This window comes from Pempheris klunzingeri, chromosome 9 (genome assembly GCF_042242105.1).
Source record: "Pempheris klunzingeri isolate RE-2024b chromosome 9, fPemKlu1.hap1, whole genome shotgun sequence".
Taxonomy (NCBI): Eukaryota; Metazoa; Chordata; class Actinopteri; order Acropomatiformes; family Pempheridae; genus Pempheris; species Pempheris klunzingeri.
In genome coordinates, this window is record NC_092020.1 from 6,133,964 (window position 1) to 6,149,803 (window position 15,840).

Here is a 15,840-nt window from a genome sequence, read left to right on the forward strand (position 1 = left end):
AGTGAGGTGGCTCCCGAAGAGCAAGCCAAAGATAAACACGTAGCCAGACGAGTAGGGGCGAGGATAATAAATATAACAGAGAGGCTGTTGTGAAAACATCGAAATGGAGTAGCTGGTAAGAAAGCAGGGATTTTAGCAGGCAAGGAGACGTCCGTCAAAGTAACCAAGGAGCAAGTCTTCTGCAGACAACGAGTCGGTAAGTCCCGCAGTGCACTGACAGCTGTAACGTTGCTAGCTTGCTAGCTAACGTTAGCTAACACTAGCTAACTAACCTAATTATGTTACCTGTCTTTGGCAGTAGTCTCTGGAGTACAATAACGTTACTAATACAAAGCAATATACTCCTCTTTTTGAGAAGTATGTAACCAGCTTAGTAGACTAAGTTTCTCCTTGTCTTGGAAAGCTCTAACTAGGTTAACAACGCTAGTCGGAGACTTAATTTTACCATATTTGCTAGCTTTAATGTTAGCGAGCTGATTTCGCTAAAAGAGTCGCCTATTCTTCAGGAAAGTACATGCCGGTGTTCACTTTAGTGCAAGCGGTAATATAGATCAGCTAGTTTATTGTGTTGCTTTTATTGTGAGAAATGTAGCATGATGGTGATGCAGGAGCTGCAGTGGTGGGAGTGTACAAAGTGCTAACAAAGTGCACTAGGATGCAAAGCATCTATGTTAGCGAAAGAAACAGGCTTTCTTTAGTTTGGTTATGAAAATTTTACCTGCATTCATACATGATCTGTTGTCTTGATAAAGCACATCCACCTCATAATCCATCTATGATTTCCTTTACATTCATCAGTGCATTGTATTATAATAGTTGTAACCTTTTGAAAATCAGTTATTTTAGCAAAAGTGGAAACAGAATAATGTGCAAAGTTCAGTTTTTCCTGGAAGTCCTGCTACTGGATCATTAATTTAAAGGCTTATTAGTTGTAAGGAGTTAGGATCCAGTCACAAACTCAGCACTTTTGTTCACCTGGGTGGTTCACAGTCCTTAAGGTTTTCTGTTAGCTGTCCACATGAAGTTAACAATGAAGACCAACTGTGGATGAATGTAAATCCCTTACGCTGTGTGTGACAAACATGTAAACGTGTTGACCTCCACAAATATGCTTCCTCAGTCCATAAGTATTATATCACCTTTTTTGACCCCCATGGGAGCTAATCATCTGTTAGCTCTGAAAACACCACATGTCATTAGTGAAAGTTCTACATGTTCAGTCAAAATGACATCAGCGCTGTCTGAGATGTGGAACACATGGACTAAGAAAGGCAGCTCTGGTCATGGGCTGAAAAGTGCGATTTTTGAAAATGCCAATTTGTTTCAGTGAGTTGCACAATTTCTCCAGGCTTTGTCAAAGTGTGGCCATTAGTGTCAGAGACATTCACTAATGATGAAAATATGACGAGACCAATCTATTATCTTTACCTGCAATTCATTATCCGATCATTTTGACCATTTTGCTACATACTAAGTTGCACTGATCAACAAAATGACCAGTAATTGGTACAGTAATGACCTTATTGATTTAAAAATTATATATATATATATACATATATATATATATATATATAAGACTGGCATCTGTACATTGAGAAAGATGTGGTGCATATATTTGACTAATTGTCTGGAAGTTACCTGAAGGATGTGTCACCATTGATTGTGCAAGTTGCTGCTGGTTGTCATGGATAGTAATTTGAATGCCTTTAACACTGTTAATGCGTAACCTTCTATTCAGAAAGCAGCAACTTGACTGTTAAAAAGAAGAAACTTGAGCCTTTAACCAGTTGTATTTTAAATTGATGATAACCCTGAAATTGATTTGTCAGTTAAAGTGTCAGCCCGTTTGACACAAATTGTTCATTGTGAGCCCCGTTACAGCAAACAGACACTCCTCTTAAAACAGTAATTACAAGCTAACGCTGAACAAGAGACACAGAGGTTTTCTTGCTTTACATGTCTGCATGAGCGAAATGGACGTAGCGGAGAGATGCCCACAATGATCAACTTCCAGCAAAGGGCTTCTATTTATTTGCATGTTGTTCCGCTACACCAGTCAACTTTCACATGCAGCAACCCCCTCCTTCTTCTTTTCTCCATTCGTCTGTTTCCACTCCACAGTATCTGTAGCGGAGTCCAAAATGGTGCGAGCAGCCTTGGTGACTGCCACCAGTCTGGCGTTGACTGGGGCTGTGGTGGCACATGCTTACCTCCTCAAACATCAGTTCTACCCGACTGTGGTCTACCTCACCAAGAGCAGCCCCAGCATGGCGGTAAGAGCAGTGCTGGAGTGAAGTCAAATCTTGAGTTTGGTCAAAATAATTTGAATATTATACCCGTGGCGATATCTTTTAATTTTGACATTATTTCTTCAGAGGCCATAACAGTGACAGTGCGACAAATGAGTGTTTGGTTTCTGTTTTGTTTCTGCTTTCAGGTGTTGTACATTCAGGCCTTTGTGTTGGTGTTTCTGCTGGGCAAGTTCATGAGGAAGGTCTTTTTTGGACAACTAAGGGCTGCAGAAATGGAGGTAGAATCCTGTTTAGATTTGTGATTCCCCTGACTTACCATAACCTACTTTCAGTTTTAGAATTAACACACGGTCTCTGTTGTATTTGACAACAAAGCGTCTAAGCAGCCTCTTGTTTCACATGTCCCTCCTCTCCACCCTCAGCATCTCATTGAGCGCTCCTGGTACGCAGTGACCGAGACGTGCCTGGCATTCACTGTGTTCAGGGACGACTTCTCCCCTCGCTTTGTTGCCCTCTTCACCCTCTTGCTCTTCCTTAAGTGCTTCCACTGGCTGGCTGAGGACCGGGTGGACTTTGTGAGTGATGAGAGACAAACAACTTCCTCATCTTACACAGCACACAGTACAGTTTACCCGCTAGATCCCCATACAGTACATTGTTTAAAGGTAGTAAGGAAACGTTTGACAGATGGTGTGTGGCTAAGGCTGCAGACCAGAGTTGAACAAATAGTGTTATTTGACAATCTGATAACTAACAATTAGAATTAAAGCAGTCACAGATTTCATGTAAAGAGCTCTTACCATGAAATACTGCGAGTTACAGTTAAAAGTATGATGGTGTTAGCAATCATCTATACAATGATCATTCAGATTGAATAGATAAATGTTTTACGTAACATGTCAATAATAATAATATAACAATACTAATACAATAATTTATTTCTGTGTTTTGAATCTTTTTTCTGTCAGATGGAACGGAGTCCAAACATATCCTGGGTTTTTCACATGAGAGTATTATGTAAGTACGTGGCGTCAGACACGTCAGAGACCATTCTTCCCGCCCTTTTTTCTAATCTTTGACTTCTGTCTCTTTCATTTTCCGTTCTATTGCCTCTGCTTATGATACAAGTATTTAGGCTAAATGAAACTGTATGCAAATCCTTCTGTTTGCACATGAGGCCAGGTGCACCCCAGCTTAATGGAGCACCACATGAGGACACCAGAATGGCTGACATTTACAGACAAACTACAAGTTTCTAAACACAACTACAAAAGCCATTCCTTCAATTATCTTGCCATATTAGCTGCAACCTAAGTGGCCCACCAGGTAGCTCTATCAGGACACCAGGGTCATTTATTTTCAAGTTATATGTATTGTTCTCTGCGTTTCTATGGAGCGTCTACATGTAGGTACTACATCTCCTCCCGGGCGTGTTATTCAACGTAGTCCTTTTTTCCTGCAGCTCTCATGGGACTGCTGGCTGTCCTGGACTTCCTGTTTGTCAACCATGCCTGTCACAGCATCATCACCCGAGGAGCCTCAGTCCAGCTTGTGTTTGGATTTGAGGTTTGTCTTGCATTAGTTGAAGCTGAATTGGAGCTCTCCACTTTAACTGTAAAAAAGGGCTATTTAACCCATATTCCATTATTTACTGGAGGTCATTTTTATAAAACTATGGACGTATCAGTTTGATATACATGACGTACGTTGATTTGTCCATAAAATGTAGAGAAAAACAATAATTTCCGCATATTATATTTTTCCTTTTTGTGGTTTAAGTTTCTTTTATGTACAAATTAATGAAAATACTTTTTTCTGTCAAAGTTCCAGAAATAACAGATTGCCCTTTAATCTCTATTCGCTACACAAACAGTTGGATTTCAGTAGGATTTCCTCTCTGTGCTCCTCAGTATGCCATCCTGCTGACCATGGTGCTGACCACCTTCATCAAGTACGTTCTGCACACTATTGACCTGCAGAGCGAGAATCCCTGGGACAACAAGGCCGTCTACATGCTCTACACCGAGCTCTTCACAGGTACTGGGCTCAGCTGTGGTTCAACATGTGTAATACAATATTTCTGTTCTCTGCTGTTTTCCGCGTGTGTGGTCCAAGATGAAATGATGTCAGCCAAACTCAAATTATGTTTTATTCCAGGTTTCATCAAAGTGCTCCTGTACATCGCCTTCATGACCATCATGATAAAGGTCCACACCTTCCCCCTGTTTGCCATCCGCCCCATGTATCTGGCTATGAGGTGAGCTGTTCAGTCAGGCTGTCACTCAGGTCTAAATATTGTTAAAATGAAAACAGTTTGGTCCAAATCTAGATGATGTCAACTCATATTACATTCTCACACTTTGAGTTTTACTCAAAGACTGAACGTCATTTGTGGATATTTTGACTTCATATTTAAGGGCATGTTCTGACTTTGGTGTTGTTCTTCATTTCTTCTCTCAGGCAGTTCAAGAAAGCTGTAACAGATGCCATCATGTCTCGGAGAGCCATCCGCAACATGAATACACTGTGAGTAATTCTGAGCCTCTCTTCATCGCACCGTTCTGCATTTGTAAAAATCTTTATTTTCCAGAGCATTTTTCTTAAATAATTTAATTATCATTTAGTTAGTAGACAAAATGTGGTCATGTGGGATTTGAATTCTCTGACACAGACTGTGGCCGGTCTGCAAATGAATGTTGATTCTCTGTTCAGTGTGAATGTCATTGAGAAGGTGCAGGAAAACATGCACACTGGCAGATCCATATAATTGACCTGATACACCAGTATATTCGAGGAGTTGGGCTGTATGTACGTGTTTTGTTTGGTTAGTTTTTGTTGTCTGTAAGCACCTCCTCCAGGATAATCTTTAGCTGGGATATGTGCAGGCAAGCAATACATATAAGACGAGCCTGAATAATATCTTGGCTAGTAAATTCTCTGGCAAGAATGGCTGTTCATTGCTCTACTTGTCTTTACCTATGTTCAGATACCCCGATGCTACTCCTGAAGATCTGCAGGCCTCCGACAATGTCTGCATCATCTGTCGAGAGGAAATGGTCACTGGAGCCAAGAAACTACCCTGTAATCACATTTTCCACTCCAGGTAAGTCCTGCTGTAAACGGCCTGACTCAGCAGGCGTTTGTAGACAAATAAGACAAGGCGCATGTAAGATGTGGGCAGCATCTACTGATGTTACACACAGTCCCTGCATTTAAACAGTGACCAGTTCAGGGTGGCAAATTAAACGTGATTTTAAAACAAGAACAGCTGGTACTGCATCATTTTTTGCTCTTGTACTTCAAATAATGCATTCCCCTCTTTTGTCCCCACAGCTGCCTGCGCTCCTGGTTCCAGAGGCAGCAGACCTGCCCTACCTGCCGCATGGACGTCCTCCGTGCGTCTAATAACAATCAGACTCCAGCTCCAGCCCAGGCCCCACCCCCTGCTCCTGCAGCCCCAGCCAACGCCCCCGCAGCCCCGCCAGCCAACGGTGAGGGTCCAACCTAGCACACAACCCCGTCCTCCTGCGTCCATCGGCGCCACGTGAAGCTTTCCCGCACCCAAATCATTTTCAGTCCAGCATGCGTGTTTCAGCAGTGAAACAGCCACTGAGCAAGAGGAAACCAGAGCGGAAAAATGTGTCTGAAACAACTTGTGTAATCCCACACATTCCAAAACCTGAGAGTAATATTTCACATGGTTACATTAACCTGTTTCACAGACCTGCGTACTGCTGTCAGGACTGTCTCACCGAAAAGACGGGGCTAAAAGCAACTCCGTGTAGAAAGTGGAATGGAATTAACTTTTCCTGCTTAATGAACAAGTGATCTTGCTGGTCCTGTCTCACTTTGTGGAGCATCCTCTGGTAAATACTTTTCCAGGGTTGGTAAGGATCTCCCTTGTTTCCTTTCCAGTGGCCCCAGGCATGTTGCCAGGCTTCCCCCCTGGCGTTTTCCCCTTCTGGGGTCCCTTCCCTGCAGTGCCTCCCCCTGCTGCAGCAGCTGCAGCTCCTGGTGCCACGGATGCTCCACAAGCCAGCACAGAGGCTACACAGGCAGCTGGTAAGGATACTTCATGCTCTCCTGCAACAAATTAGCATCCCTAGTTTTCCACGCCAGAAATGAGGAAAATAAATCAAACCCAAAGTATCTTAAAACAGTTTGTCAATACATGTTAAATCTACTGTCTCTTCACTTGCACCAGTGTTTCAGATCAGTATCGGTGCACCTCAGTGTTTCATTTCATTTTCCACTCTCTAATAGCCTTACAGCCATCTAAAATGTTGTCTTTGTTTCATCAGGTACCAGCCAGCCCACCTCGTCGACTGCAGACAGTGCTGCTGCAGCAGCTGCTCCAGGATCAGCCATCCCTGGCTTTCCCTTCTCCTTCCCCCCTCCCCCCTTCCCCACAGCACCATGGCTGCCCATGCCACCACCTCCTCCCTTTGGTAAGCACAAACACAGCTTACTCTCCTGCAGACTGCAATGACTTTACACTTTGGGCGTTGACACTCACTGTTGTCCAAAGATGACAGCTTCTGGGAAGGGGGGGGGACCACACGGTCAACCCCTTCCACCAAGCTGGTTTGGGCTAGACGAGCTGTCGCATCACTGTTCTGTAAGAATAGAAATAATAATAAATGTTTACATGTATGTGGATGACTCATTTAAGGGGATGATATTGTCTTACTTCCTCTACCAGCCTCTGTTTAAGGAAGTGCTGGGCATTGCCATAGCAACATACTATCCGGTCACACTGTGTGGCATTTTCTGTCAGAACCCACCATTGTCAAACAAACAATGAGTAAACCTTAAACCTTGAGTTTAGGTCACCTGATGTGATCTTTAATACCGTACCTCAGCCCTCATGGTTTACTCATGGTTTGTTCACTGTGGCCACACTTGCATAGTGTGCAGTGATTCTGGCTACTGGCAGTTTAGTTTAAGATTAAATAAACACAATTAAATATAATGACCACATTCGGCTGCAGCAGCTCCACTCAGATTAATGATGATAAAGATGAACTGAGTGTTTTTTAAAGATCAGGGTACAAAATGCTTCACACAAGGCAACACACACACACTAGTGACATTTTAAGTTCCACTGGCTATACTCTCTATAAACATGAGTGCACCGTAGTCAGTTATAAAGAGTTGCTCAGGCCCATGTCGGTGGTGTTGCAGCTGAGTTGAAGTTTGTTTCACCTGGGCCGCTTTGTGTCTATGGCTCTCCTCCAGTGTCGTCAATGCCTCCCCCTCCTCCGTCTCTGTCCCGGCTGTCAGAGGAAGAGCTGCGGGAGCTGGAGGCGGAGGGCCGACGGGGCCTCGAGGCCAGGCTCCAGTGTCTCCAGAACATCCACACTCTGCTGGATGCCGCCATGCTGAACATCCACCACTACCTCAGCACCGTCGCCACACTCACGTAACTGAGCTCTTCCTAGCTGAACAAATTCAGCTTGAGTTTTCATGCTAATTATTAAAGCACATCTCAGATATTTTTAACCTGGGCCCTATTTTTTTTTAAACATATTTTGAGTTTGAAATGACTGGTAGGTACTGAAACCTTTAGTCCAGTAGATCACTTCTGCCAGCAGCCAAGAACAGACAGCAAATGAGCCATAATATCTGCAATACAATCCTGTAGGGCAAGAGCACACTGTCAGTGTACATCCCTTTTTTTGCCCATCAAATTGTTATTATTGTTAAGTGTTTGACAACATTACAGAAAGAATCCCTACAGAGATGAACCTGTGAAACCCCTTTTGTTTAGCCAGAAACAGCTGTTACATTATGCTGATGAATCCCACCAGACTCCATTGGAAAAAAACAGTAATTTTACGTGGCAGAACACGGGCATATTTGTCTACTGCTGCCTTGATTGGTTAGTTTGTTTATGTTATTATGTGTTAGATGGATATTGTGTTGGATCCAAACTAATCCTTTAAAACAACAAACTTTCATAATACACAAATAAACTAACAGACTGACAGTGGAAGATCAGCAGCAAAATTACCCTTCTTCACAGTGGAATGTGGTGGCTTTTAACTGAGTGATCTAACGACTGTTTCTGGTCAAACAAAAAGGACAAGCACTTTTAGTGGATGCACATTTGGTCTGGCCCTGAATGATTACATTGCAGCTTTAGGTGGAGGCGATCCACTTTTTTGCCCACCACTCATTTTCAACCCAAGATATGTAAAAATAGGTCAAAGGTAATACTAAATTTACTAAACTAAACTAAAAATACTAAAGTTATCCTTTAAGCTACTTTTCCAGACTTTTTAAAATCTTGGAGTTGACCTATTTTGTTTTTAAAATGCTTCATTGTGCTGCTGCTGTGTTCTCCACAGTCCTCCGCGGGCTGAGGGCAGCACTGGAGAGGCCAGTGGGACAAACGGTGCTGCTGCAGCTGGCAGTAGCACAGAGCGTCCCAGCCAGGAGAAGGACCCTCTCAGCTGTAAGTAAAGTGGCAGTTCACAGCGACTCTGAATCACAAAGATAAAGACGTTGGACCCTGATTCAGTGGGGTTTTTTTGTCCGTTACCAGCTGAGCAGGTGGACGGAGCCACAGTCGCCTCTCAGCCAGCCGACTCTACTTCTGCCGCCTCTGACGCGGAAAGAAAAGAAAACACGGAGGATGGAGAGGGAGGGGAGGAGGACGGAGAGCCCAACGCTGCTGAGCTGAGGCGCCGCCGCCTTCGTAAGCTAGAGACGGCGACATCATCATCATCTTCCTCGCCACCCCCTCCAGAGAACTGATCCGCGTGTTGTGACTCAGGCGTGCCGCTGCGGACCGACAGGGACTCTGAGCCGGTTGGTCGTTGCTTTGGTTCTTCATTGCTTCTCTTCCTCGTGGCTCTCACCTTTCACAGGCTCCGGTTTCTAGCTGTGTCGAGTTGGACTCAGGCCACTGAGGGACGCAATGATCTTTACTGCTTATCTGGACTGTTTCCATGTCAGAAAGCAATAGCACGACTTTTTTTTTTTTTTTTTTTTTGTTCCCTTCCCAGAATGACTACTGCAATAAGAGTACTGCAGGTGTTTGTATGTTTAATCAGGTGGAAGAGGAATTCTCACTTCCAGCCCAGTTATTTGGTCAGTGTGAGAGAGACGGTGTTTGGATTTGTGTTTGGTAGCTTTACTGTCGCCGAGGTCTTTGCCTGCACTCTGATTTCTGTTTGATTTGGCTTTCTTCAGTATAAACGCGGTCCCTTTCACCACATCAACATGTTACACTGCATCCGCATCCGCATCAGATCAGGTCAGATCCAGTGAATTCGAATCAAGGGAAGTTGATCAGCTCCTCTGGCTTTGGCTCTTTTTCTTTAACATCCATCACTCTTCTGTTGCCACTGCTGACGTTGTAACTTACTGATTTATTTGACTGTACATACTGTATAAAGAGTTTTAATAGGATGATCTGTACATAATGCAGAATAAACTGTTCAGCTGAGATGGCAGTGGCACAACGTGCTTATTGGTTTATATGTGCATAAACTGATGACATGGAGGTGTGTGAGGAGAAGTTACATCTTAGTAACAATTGTTTTTTAAAATTATCATTATATTTTTAACTATTTTTATTTAGGTTTTTTCCTCGTTAGGCCTCTTAACACCATTCTAATGATGAGCAGTATGTGATAGAAAAATTGGTTAATTTAAAGCATTAATGTGTGTTTAAGATTCAGCCTCTGGTTTCCACTAATTTCACAACATCTTGCATCTTGTTTTGCACATACATGACAGACTATCAGTCTCAGTACTAAGTCTAATTTTACTGTTGGAATTGGAAGCGTTGTTGAATAATGCAGCAATGCTTTATCTTACAGGTCTGATTACAGAGTAATTTTCCAGCACGTTTTCTGGAGAGAAGTCTGTGTTTTGGTACTAATTGCAAGGAAAATAGGAATTTCCCTGAAAGAAAAACTCTATTTAGATCCAAATAAATTTTCATTCAATATTAATTTATGGATTTATTGATTTTAGGATTATATTTTCTTTTCTTTTCTACATTTTCAAATGTAGTTTGTTTTATGTCCAGCTGACCTGTGTCTACCAATCCAATATGTTTTCCATATAATTGGCACCAAATTACATCATTCTCATCGAGACACCTCCTTGGAAATGATGTGAAACTCACAGACCTCGAAAATAAGCCATCCAGTAGTGCAGCTGAAAGAGTCCTTTAAATTGTGTTTAATCATTCAATTATAACAAAGACAAAAGCAGACTTGATGTTTACCAATGGATCGAACATTTAAAAATCTAAAACACTGGTGTGCCTTGGAAAATGGTTGGCATTAACTATGTACACATTCTTCATAGTGAATGGTTTAATAACTCCACATAAAACACATGGATCTCTTTTCCTCACATAGCTTTTGCACATAGCAACAGGCTGAACAAGCTCATTACAAGGTTTTTTTTTATTGGCTGGTTGTTTACGTTGTAAATATCAGTGATGTGGTGAAGTCAGAGTCGCTATGAGGAAGCCTCATTGCAGCGAAGACATGCGGGAGATTTTGTAGTTGCAATTAAAGGTGGAACCGTGGTTATAAAATAAGTTAAACTTCAATCAAATTACAATTATACAGGAAGGGAATGAGAATAAAAATCAACTTCAGATTGTAAAATGATAAAAACTCAAAAAGTGACATAAAAACCAAAAGACCAGGAGACACTGGCGCTAAAGGAAACATTCAAAAACAGAGAAGAAGAACTCAGCAATGTGAATACCTGCAGCCAGCCTGCTGATTACGATGGAATTATTTCTTAAAAAGGTGTCAAAAGACATGTCTGGTCTAAAAGAAACAGTGCACCAAACGTCTACGTTTGCTTTTTGGTCAGTTTCCTACGCTCCAGAAGTGGTGTGAGAGTTACCTTCTTCACTAACTGTGCACAGGTATCATCAGAGGCTGTTACCAGGGGGTTATCACATGCTGTCAGCTTATGAGCTACATTACATCACGAGTATTCATGTATTCAGGAATGCTAACGAAGCTAAATGTGCCATTTTTAGGGCTTGCCATGTTTAATCAACAATGGGAGAATGACTCATTTATCACTATGCGACTGCATCTCAGCTTAACCTTTACAAGGAGGTCGCAGAGCACAATGTTTGGCCCTTCACATCTGTCAGGGCTTTCCCCAAGTTTGTTCCCTTTGAGCTAAGAAACATTTAAATAGATTCTATGTTATAAAAACTACAAGGTGCATTTTCACTGTTTGGTGGTGATGTCCTGAGGTGTTCAGTGCAAAAACTGCTGGCTGGTGACTGTGTGGTTTGTCTTTGACATGAAAGCCAGCGAGCAGTCGAGCTCAGTTCTGGGGGGTGGAGTAGAACGAGTGGTGCTGGTGGCTTTGGTCTGGAGGATTGCTGGCAAACAGGAGAGGAGCCGTCTCTGATCCGTACCAGCTGAAACGGAGCGAGAAGAAGAGCAACAGATGACAGCCGTGCCTGCTGTGCAGCGTTTGAGGATTCTGACACGGTTTCACCTCACAAAACGGCAACAGTGCACCACAAAGTACTTTTATATACTACAAAATTATTTTTGCCACTGACAGGCTCAGATTGTCAAGAGTGTGTGATAATATTATGGAACGGATCCCTACAGAGATAAACCTGGAAGACCCTTTTTCTTACTAACAACTAACAGACATTATATCGCTCTACTCAAACCCTCCACAGACAAAACCTTTACATTTTCCTCACAGAACATAGGAGTGACCGATCTACCTCCACATCGCTCGGTTTGTGTGCTTGTTCTGGATCTGAACTGCTTCTTTAAAACACCAAAGTCACACAATAACACACACAAACTAACTGATCAGCAACTACCTTGTAAAATTACTGTTTTTTTCAATGGAATTTGGTAGATTTAAACCAAGCGATGTAACGGCTGATTCTGGTTAAACAAACGGGATCCTTTCCATAAAGACACTAAAAATCTGAGCCTGTCAGTGGCAAAAACAAGTACTTTTAGTGGACGTGCTTTGATTTGGAACAATTGTCTTAAAAGATTACATTACCACCCGTTCTCAGCTGCTGGCACAGGCCAGCTCATTTAAACATGCCAGTTTCAGCTCTAAGAGACAGTCTTTTGACAAAATGGTATTTAGAAATAAAGAAAAGCAGCCTCTTAAAACTGATTCAACTGACTGATCATGGTTTGATCGTGGTTTTAATGACGGTACCTGTGCCGATTTGAACTCCGTGCCCACGGAATGGGTGCATCCTCATCGCTGCCCTGAGGGTCATCAAAGAAGTATGGACGAGGTAGGACCCTATTGTGAACAGCCATGCTGCTGCTCTGTGAGAATCCAGACAAAACACGGCTTGAAATGACTTCCGAGCTTCAGCAATACAGATCGTGTGCCGGGTTTCTGTCAGGTGTACTATCTACCTCTTGTGCAGGCCGGCGAACTCTGAAGATGAGGATGAGCAGACCGGTTGGAAGCAGCTCCCAAATGAAGAGGATTGTGCCAAAGGCCAAGTAGCCCCTGTCGCCCAGTTCATTTCGCAGGTCAGCCTACACACACACACAGACAGACAGACATCTAAATATTGACAGCTGTTCCTCACAGGCTGAGCAGTACGTCACACTGGCTCCCACTCAGACACTGGTTAATGATTACCTGGTCAGAGACGTTGTACCAGTCAAAGTTGAACGACTCCACGCGGTGGCTCTGAGAAAGGATGAGGACAGCCAGGTTGTAGCAGCCTCGACTGGCAAACAAGAAGATCACTGCTGCTCCCAGTGCTGCTGTGCGGCACACTGTGGTCCCCTGTCAGGGAGAAAAGGCATAGTCAGTACCAACTACAGTAGTCAGTACCAACTACAGTAGAGTAGTACTCCACTGATTTGTATTCAACTTCTCTAAATCTGAGTGGCTCACATGAGTTGCATTAATACAAGAATGGTAAAATAGATGAAGCAGATGCTGAGATACTCTGACTTTTAGCCTCAAGTATGGGTGAAAAAATGATGGATCTCCGAGCTCAGGCTCAGATAACCCTGACGATGTCATAGTGATGTCATTGGGTTAATTTTCTGAGACTTGACAAAGCTCCTTCAAAGCCACAGAGGACATCATACAACTGTTTTCACAGGACTAATCGTGTGGAGAGAGCTAATCTTGACGTGTCAAACTGCTGGAGTGCCCCTTTAACTTCATATTTTACTCAAAGTAAAATCACTGCTACGTCAGGTCATTGGACTGGGACTCCCATGAATGATGCTTAGCACACCTTGCTCATCAGGTAGGGGCTGGTGGAGCGCGAGTATCTGGTCAGGAGCAAGAGCAAGGCGGCCAGTAACACCGCATCCAGGATGAAGAGCGAGTCATTGACTAGAACTCGCACTAGGACCAGATTCCAGGTCCGCTCCTCTGACCCACTTCCAGCACCTCTGTCTGCAAGGGCGGCACAAACCACGTTGACGGAGAGGAAGACGGCACTCAGTGCACCATACGTGCACCGCGCCAGCCACCTGAAGAAGAAGAAGAAGAAGTGTTTCAGGGACTTAATCCGGACATATACGGCTTTTTTCTTAGTCTTTACTGAAAAGTGGAACTTACAGTCCTCTGTCCACGTCTGAGCTATAAGTCTCTCTCACTTTGAGAAGCACCTATGGTACAAGAGAGGAATAAGCAACAGGGTAAACACAAACATCAGGCATTAAGAATGAAACTGAAAGTAAAAGAAAGGTCTCTAATGCTATCACTAACTTTAGTAGCCGTTTGGCAGACAAAGGAATTCCCCTGCTCAAAGATTACATAAAGACCTTGATACTCTAAAACCTTTCAAGCAGCAGGTGTACCCTAACCTAGAGAATAACCCCTGTCCCGTTCCCCCCAGTCTTACCTGAGTGAAATACAGGTTAATAAGGCTGAGAGTGAAGAACTGCAGACAGACAGGGAAGCAGTACAGCAGCCAGTAGACTGCAACAGGTAGGTGGTTGGCCTCCACAGCGTTCCGAAAGTAAAAGGAGAACAGGGTGGTGCGGAGGGCAGCCCAGAGCAGGCAGAGGAACAGAAAGACACTCTGGTAGCTCCATCTTTTGTGTCTGTAGAGGTAGAGAAGCCAGAGCTGGACGTACACCACCAGGAACAGTCCGGCGTACAGAGCCGTGTACAGGATAGTGAAGCCAAGCTGGACCGAGGGAGCGACGGCCGGGAGCAGGGGCACCGGGGGAGGCAGGGTGGAGGAGTTGGAGGGAGGGGCAGCCGTGACCGGAGCTTCCATTGGAGCACTAGCCGGACTGACTAACTGTCCATCATCACAGAGAAACTGCCAGACCTTCTCCTCTCAGCCTGAGGGGTTTACATGGAACGCCTGAGGGCAGAAATACAATAAAAAATGATAGCACTAGTATGGTTGGACAGTATATATGCACCACAGGACCATATTAATCTGCAAACAATTTTTTTTTTTTTAATTTTTGCATCATCATGATTAAATATTGGCTGTGAAATCTGCTCATAGTGTGGCTTTGGATCTGGATCTGGATCTGGATCATCCCGTGTGGAGCCGTCTGGCTGCTCGTCTTCACACAACACTAACTTCCACTTACAGGAGCATTCTTCAGTACTTCAGAGCCAATTCAAGGAGAAATCTCCATGATATAAGTATTATGTTATACATGCATTCCTCATCTGTGTCAACCTTTACATTGATTAAAACTACAGACAGGGTGACCTAATTATATAACAATACATCAGTCACATTATGGTGGCTGGCTGTCCCACCACAGTTTATTGATCAGTGAATGTTAAATAAACTCTTATTTAAAAAAAACACACGTGTATTGTGGCTGATTGATCCAAGTACATATCTATGTTGCACTTTCTGCTTATTCGCACAGATCCATGTCATTCACATATTTTTATTATAGTATTTAGTATTTATTATCCTCCTGTTCACACTGACTGAAGGTGCTGCGGGCCCTGCTGCTCTCTACTGTCTACTTTACTGTATGTGGATGAAATACCCATAAAGCTGTGCGAGCTACTGGATTCGGTTTCGACAGAAGCATCAACATTTCAAACGTCAGCTGTGTCACATTGATAGAAGTATGTGACTGTAACATATTGTAGATTGTTCGTGTGTCTGCTGGGTATTCCTCAGTGACCTTTGAGCCTCGGTGACCCCGCTAGCTGCATGTCTGTACTCAGTCTTTGGAACATAAACAACCAGAGGCGTTCAGGAACGGCTAAGCTAACTGAAACTAGCCTCAGCTCTCTTGGCTACACTGAATGTCAGCTAACACGCTCCGTCGCTCACTTTCGCGTTGCCTTGCTCACAAAACCATGACATGTTTACGCTGTCGGTGATAACTGGACGGTAATAACAGACCTTATTTGAAGTGAACGCCGGGTTTCGGGGTATCTGACGCAGCAGCCGACTGTAATCCTTGTTGTGTCCGTGTGGCGTGACCTACGTAACGTCTGGGGGCGGAGCCAGCGTTTTGATTCCAACCGCCAATCAGAGATGACAGGAAATCGCGGTTTCTTCAATTTATTGTTTACTTGTCTTATCGCGGAAGGCGCATCGATCCAGAATACACGTTCAGGTTGTTTACAGGCCACG

At 43.6% G+C, this 15,840-nt stretch overlaps 2 protein-coding genes across 2 annotated transcripts; one reads left to right on the forward strand and one right to left on the reverse strand.

The window, feature by feature from the left end:
* The first annotated feature begins 24 nt into the window (after positions 1–24).
* Positions 25–9,939, forward strand: syvn1 (synovial apoptosis inhibitor 1, synoviolin). The gene is made up of 16 exons (XM_070837229.1): positions 25–196; positions 2,122–2,273; positions 2,438–2,530; positions 2,675–2,827; positions 3,221–3,269; positions 3,715–3,818; positions 4,163–4,289; positions 4,410–4,509; positions 4,713–4,778; positions 5,239–5,355; positions 5,586–5,743; positions 6,168–6,314; positions 6,554–6,700; positions 7,491–7,674; positions 8,603–8,709; positions 8,800–9,939. The coding sequence occupies exons 2-16, from the start codon at positions 2,142–2,144 to the stop codon at positions 9,009–9,011; spliced, it is 1,896 nt and encodes a 631-aa protein (XP_070693330.1). The 5' UTR covers positions 25–196; positions 2,122–2,141; the 3' UTR covers positions 9,012–9,939.
* Positions 9,940–10,659: 720 nt separating this feature from the next.
* gpr137 (G protein-coupled receptor 137) lies at positions 10,660–15,698 on the reverse strand. Its single transcript, XM_070837172.1, has 8 exons — positions 15,607–15,698; positions 14,116–14,586; positions 13,830–13,879; positions 13,501–13,741; positions 12,888–13,037; positions 12,656–12,781; positions 12,447–12,562; positions 10,660–11,667 (listed from the first exon to the last, which is right to left on the reverse strand). Exons 2-8 carry the CDS (start codon positions 14,494–14,496, stop codon positions 11,571–11,573), a joined length of 1,161 nt encoding a protein of 386 aa, XP_070693273.1. The 5' UTR covers positions 14,497–14,586; positions 15,607–15,698; the 3' UTR covers positions 10,660–11,570.
* Positions 15,699–15,840: the final 142 nt, after the last annotated feature.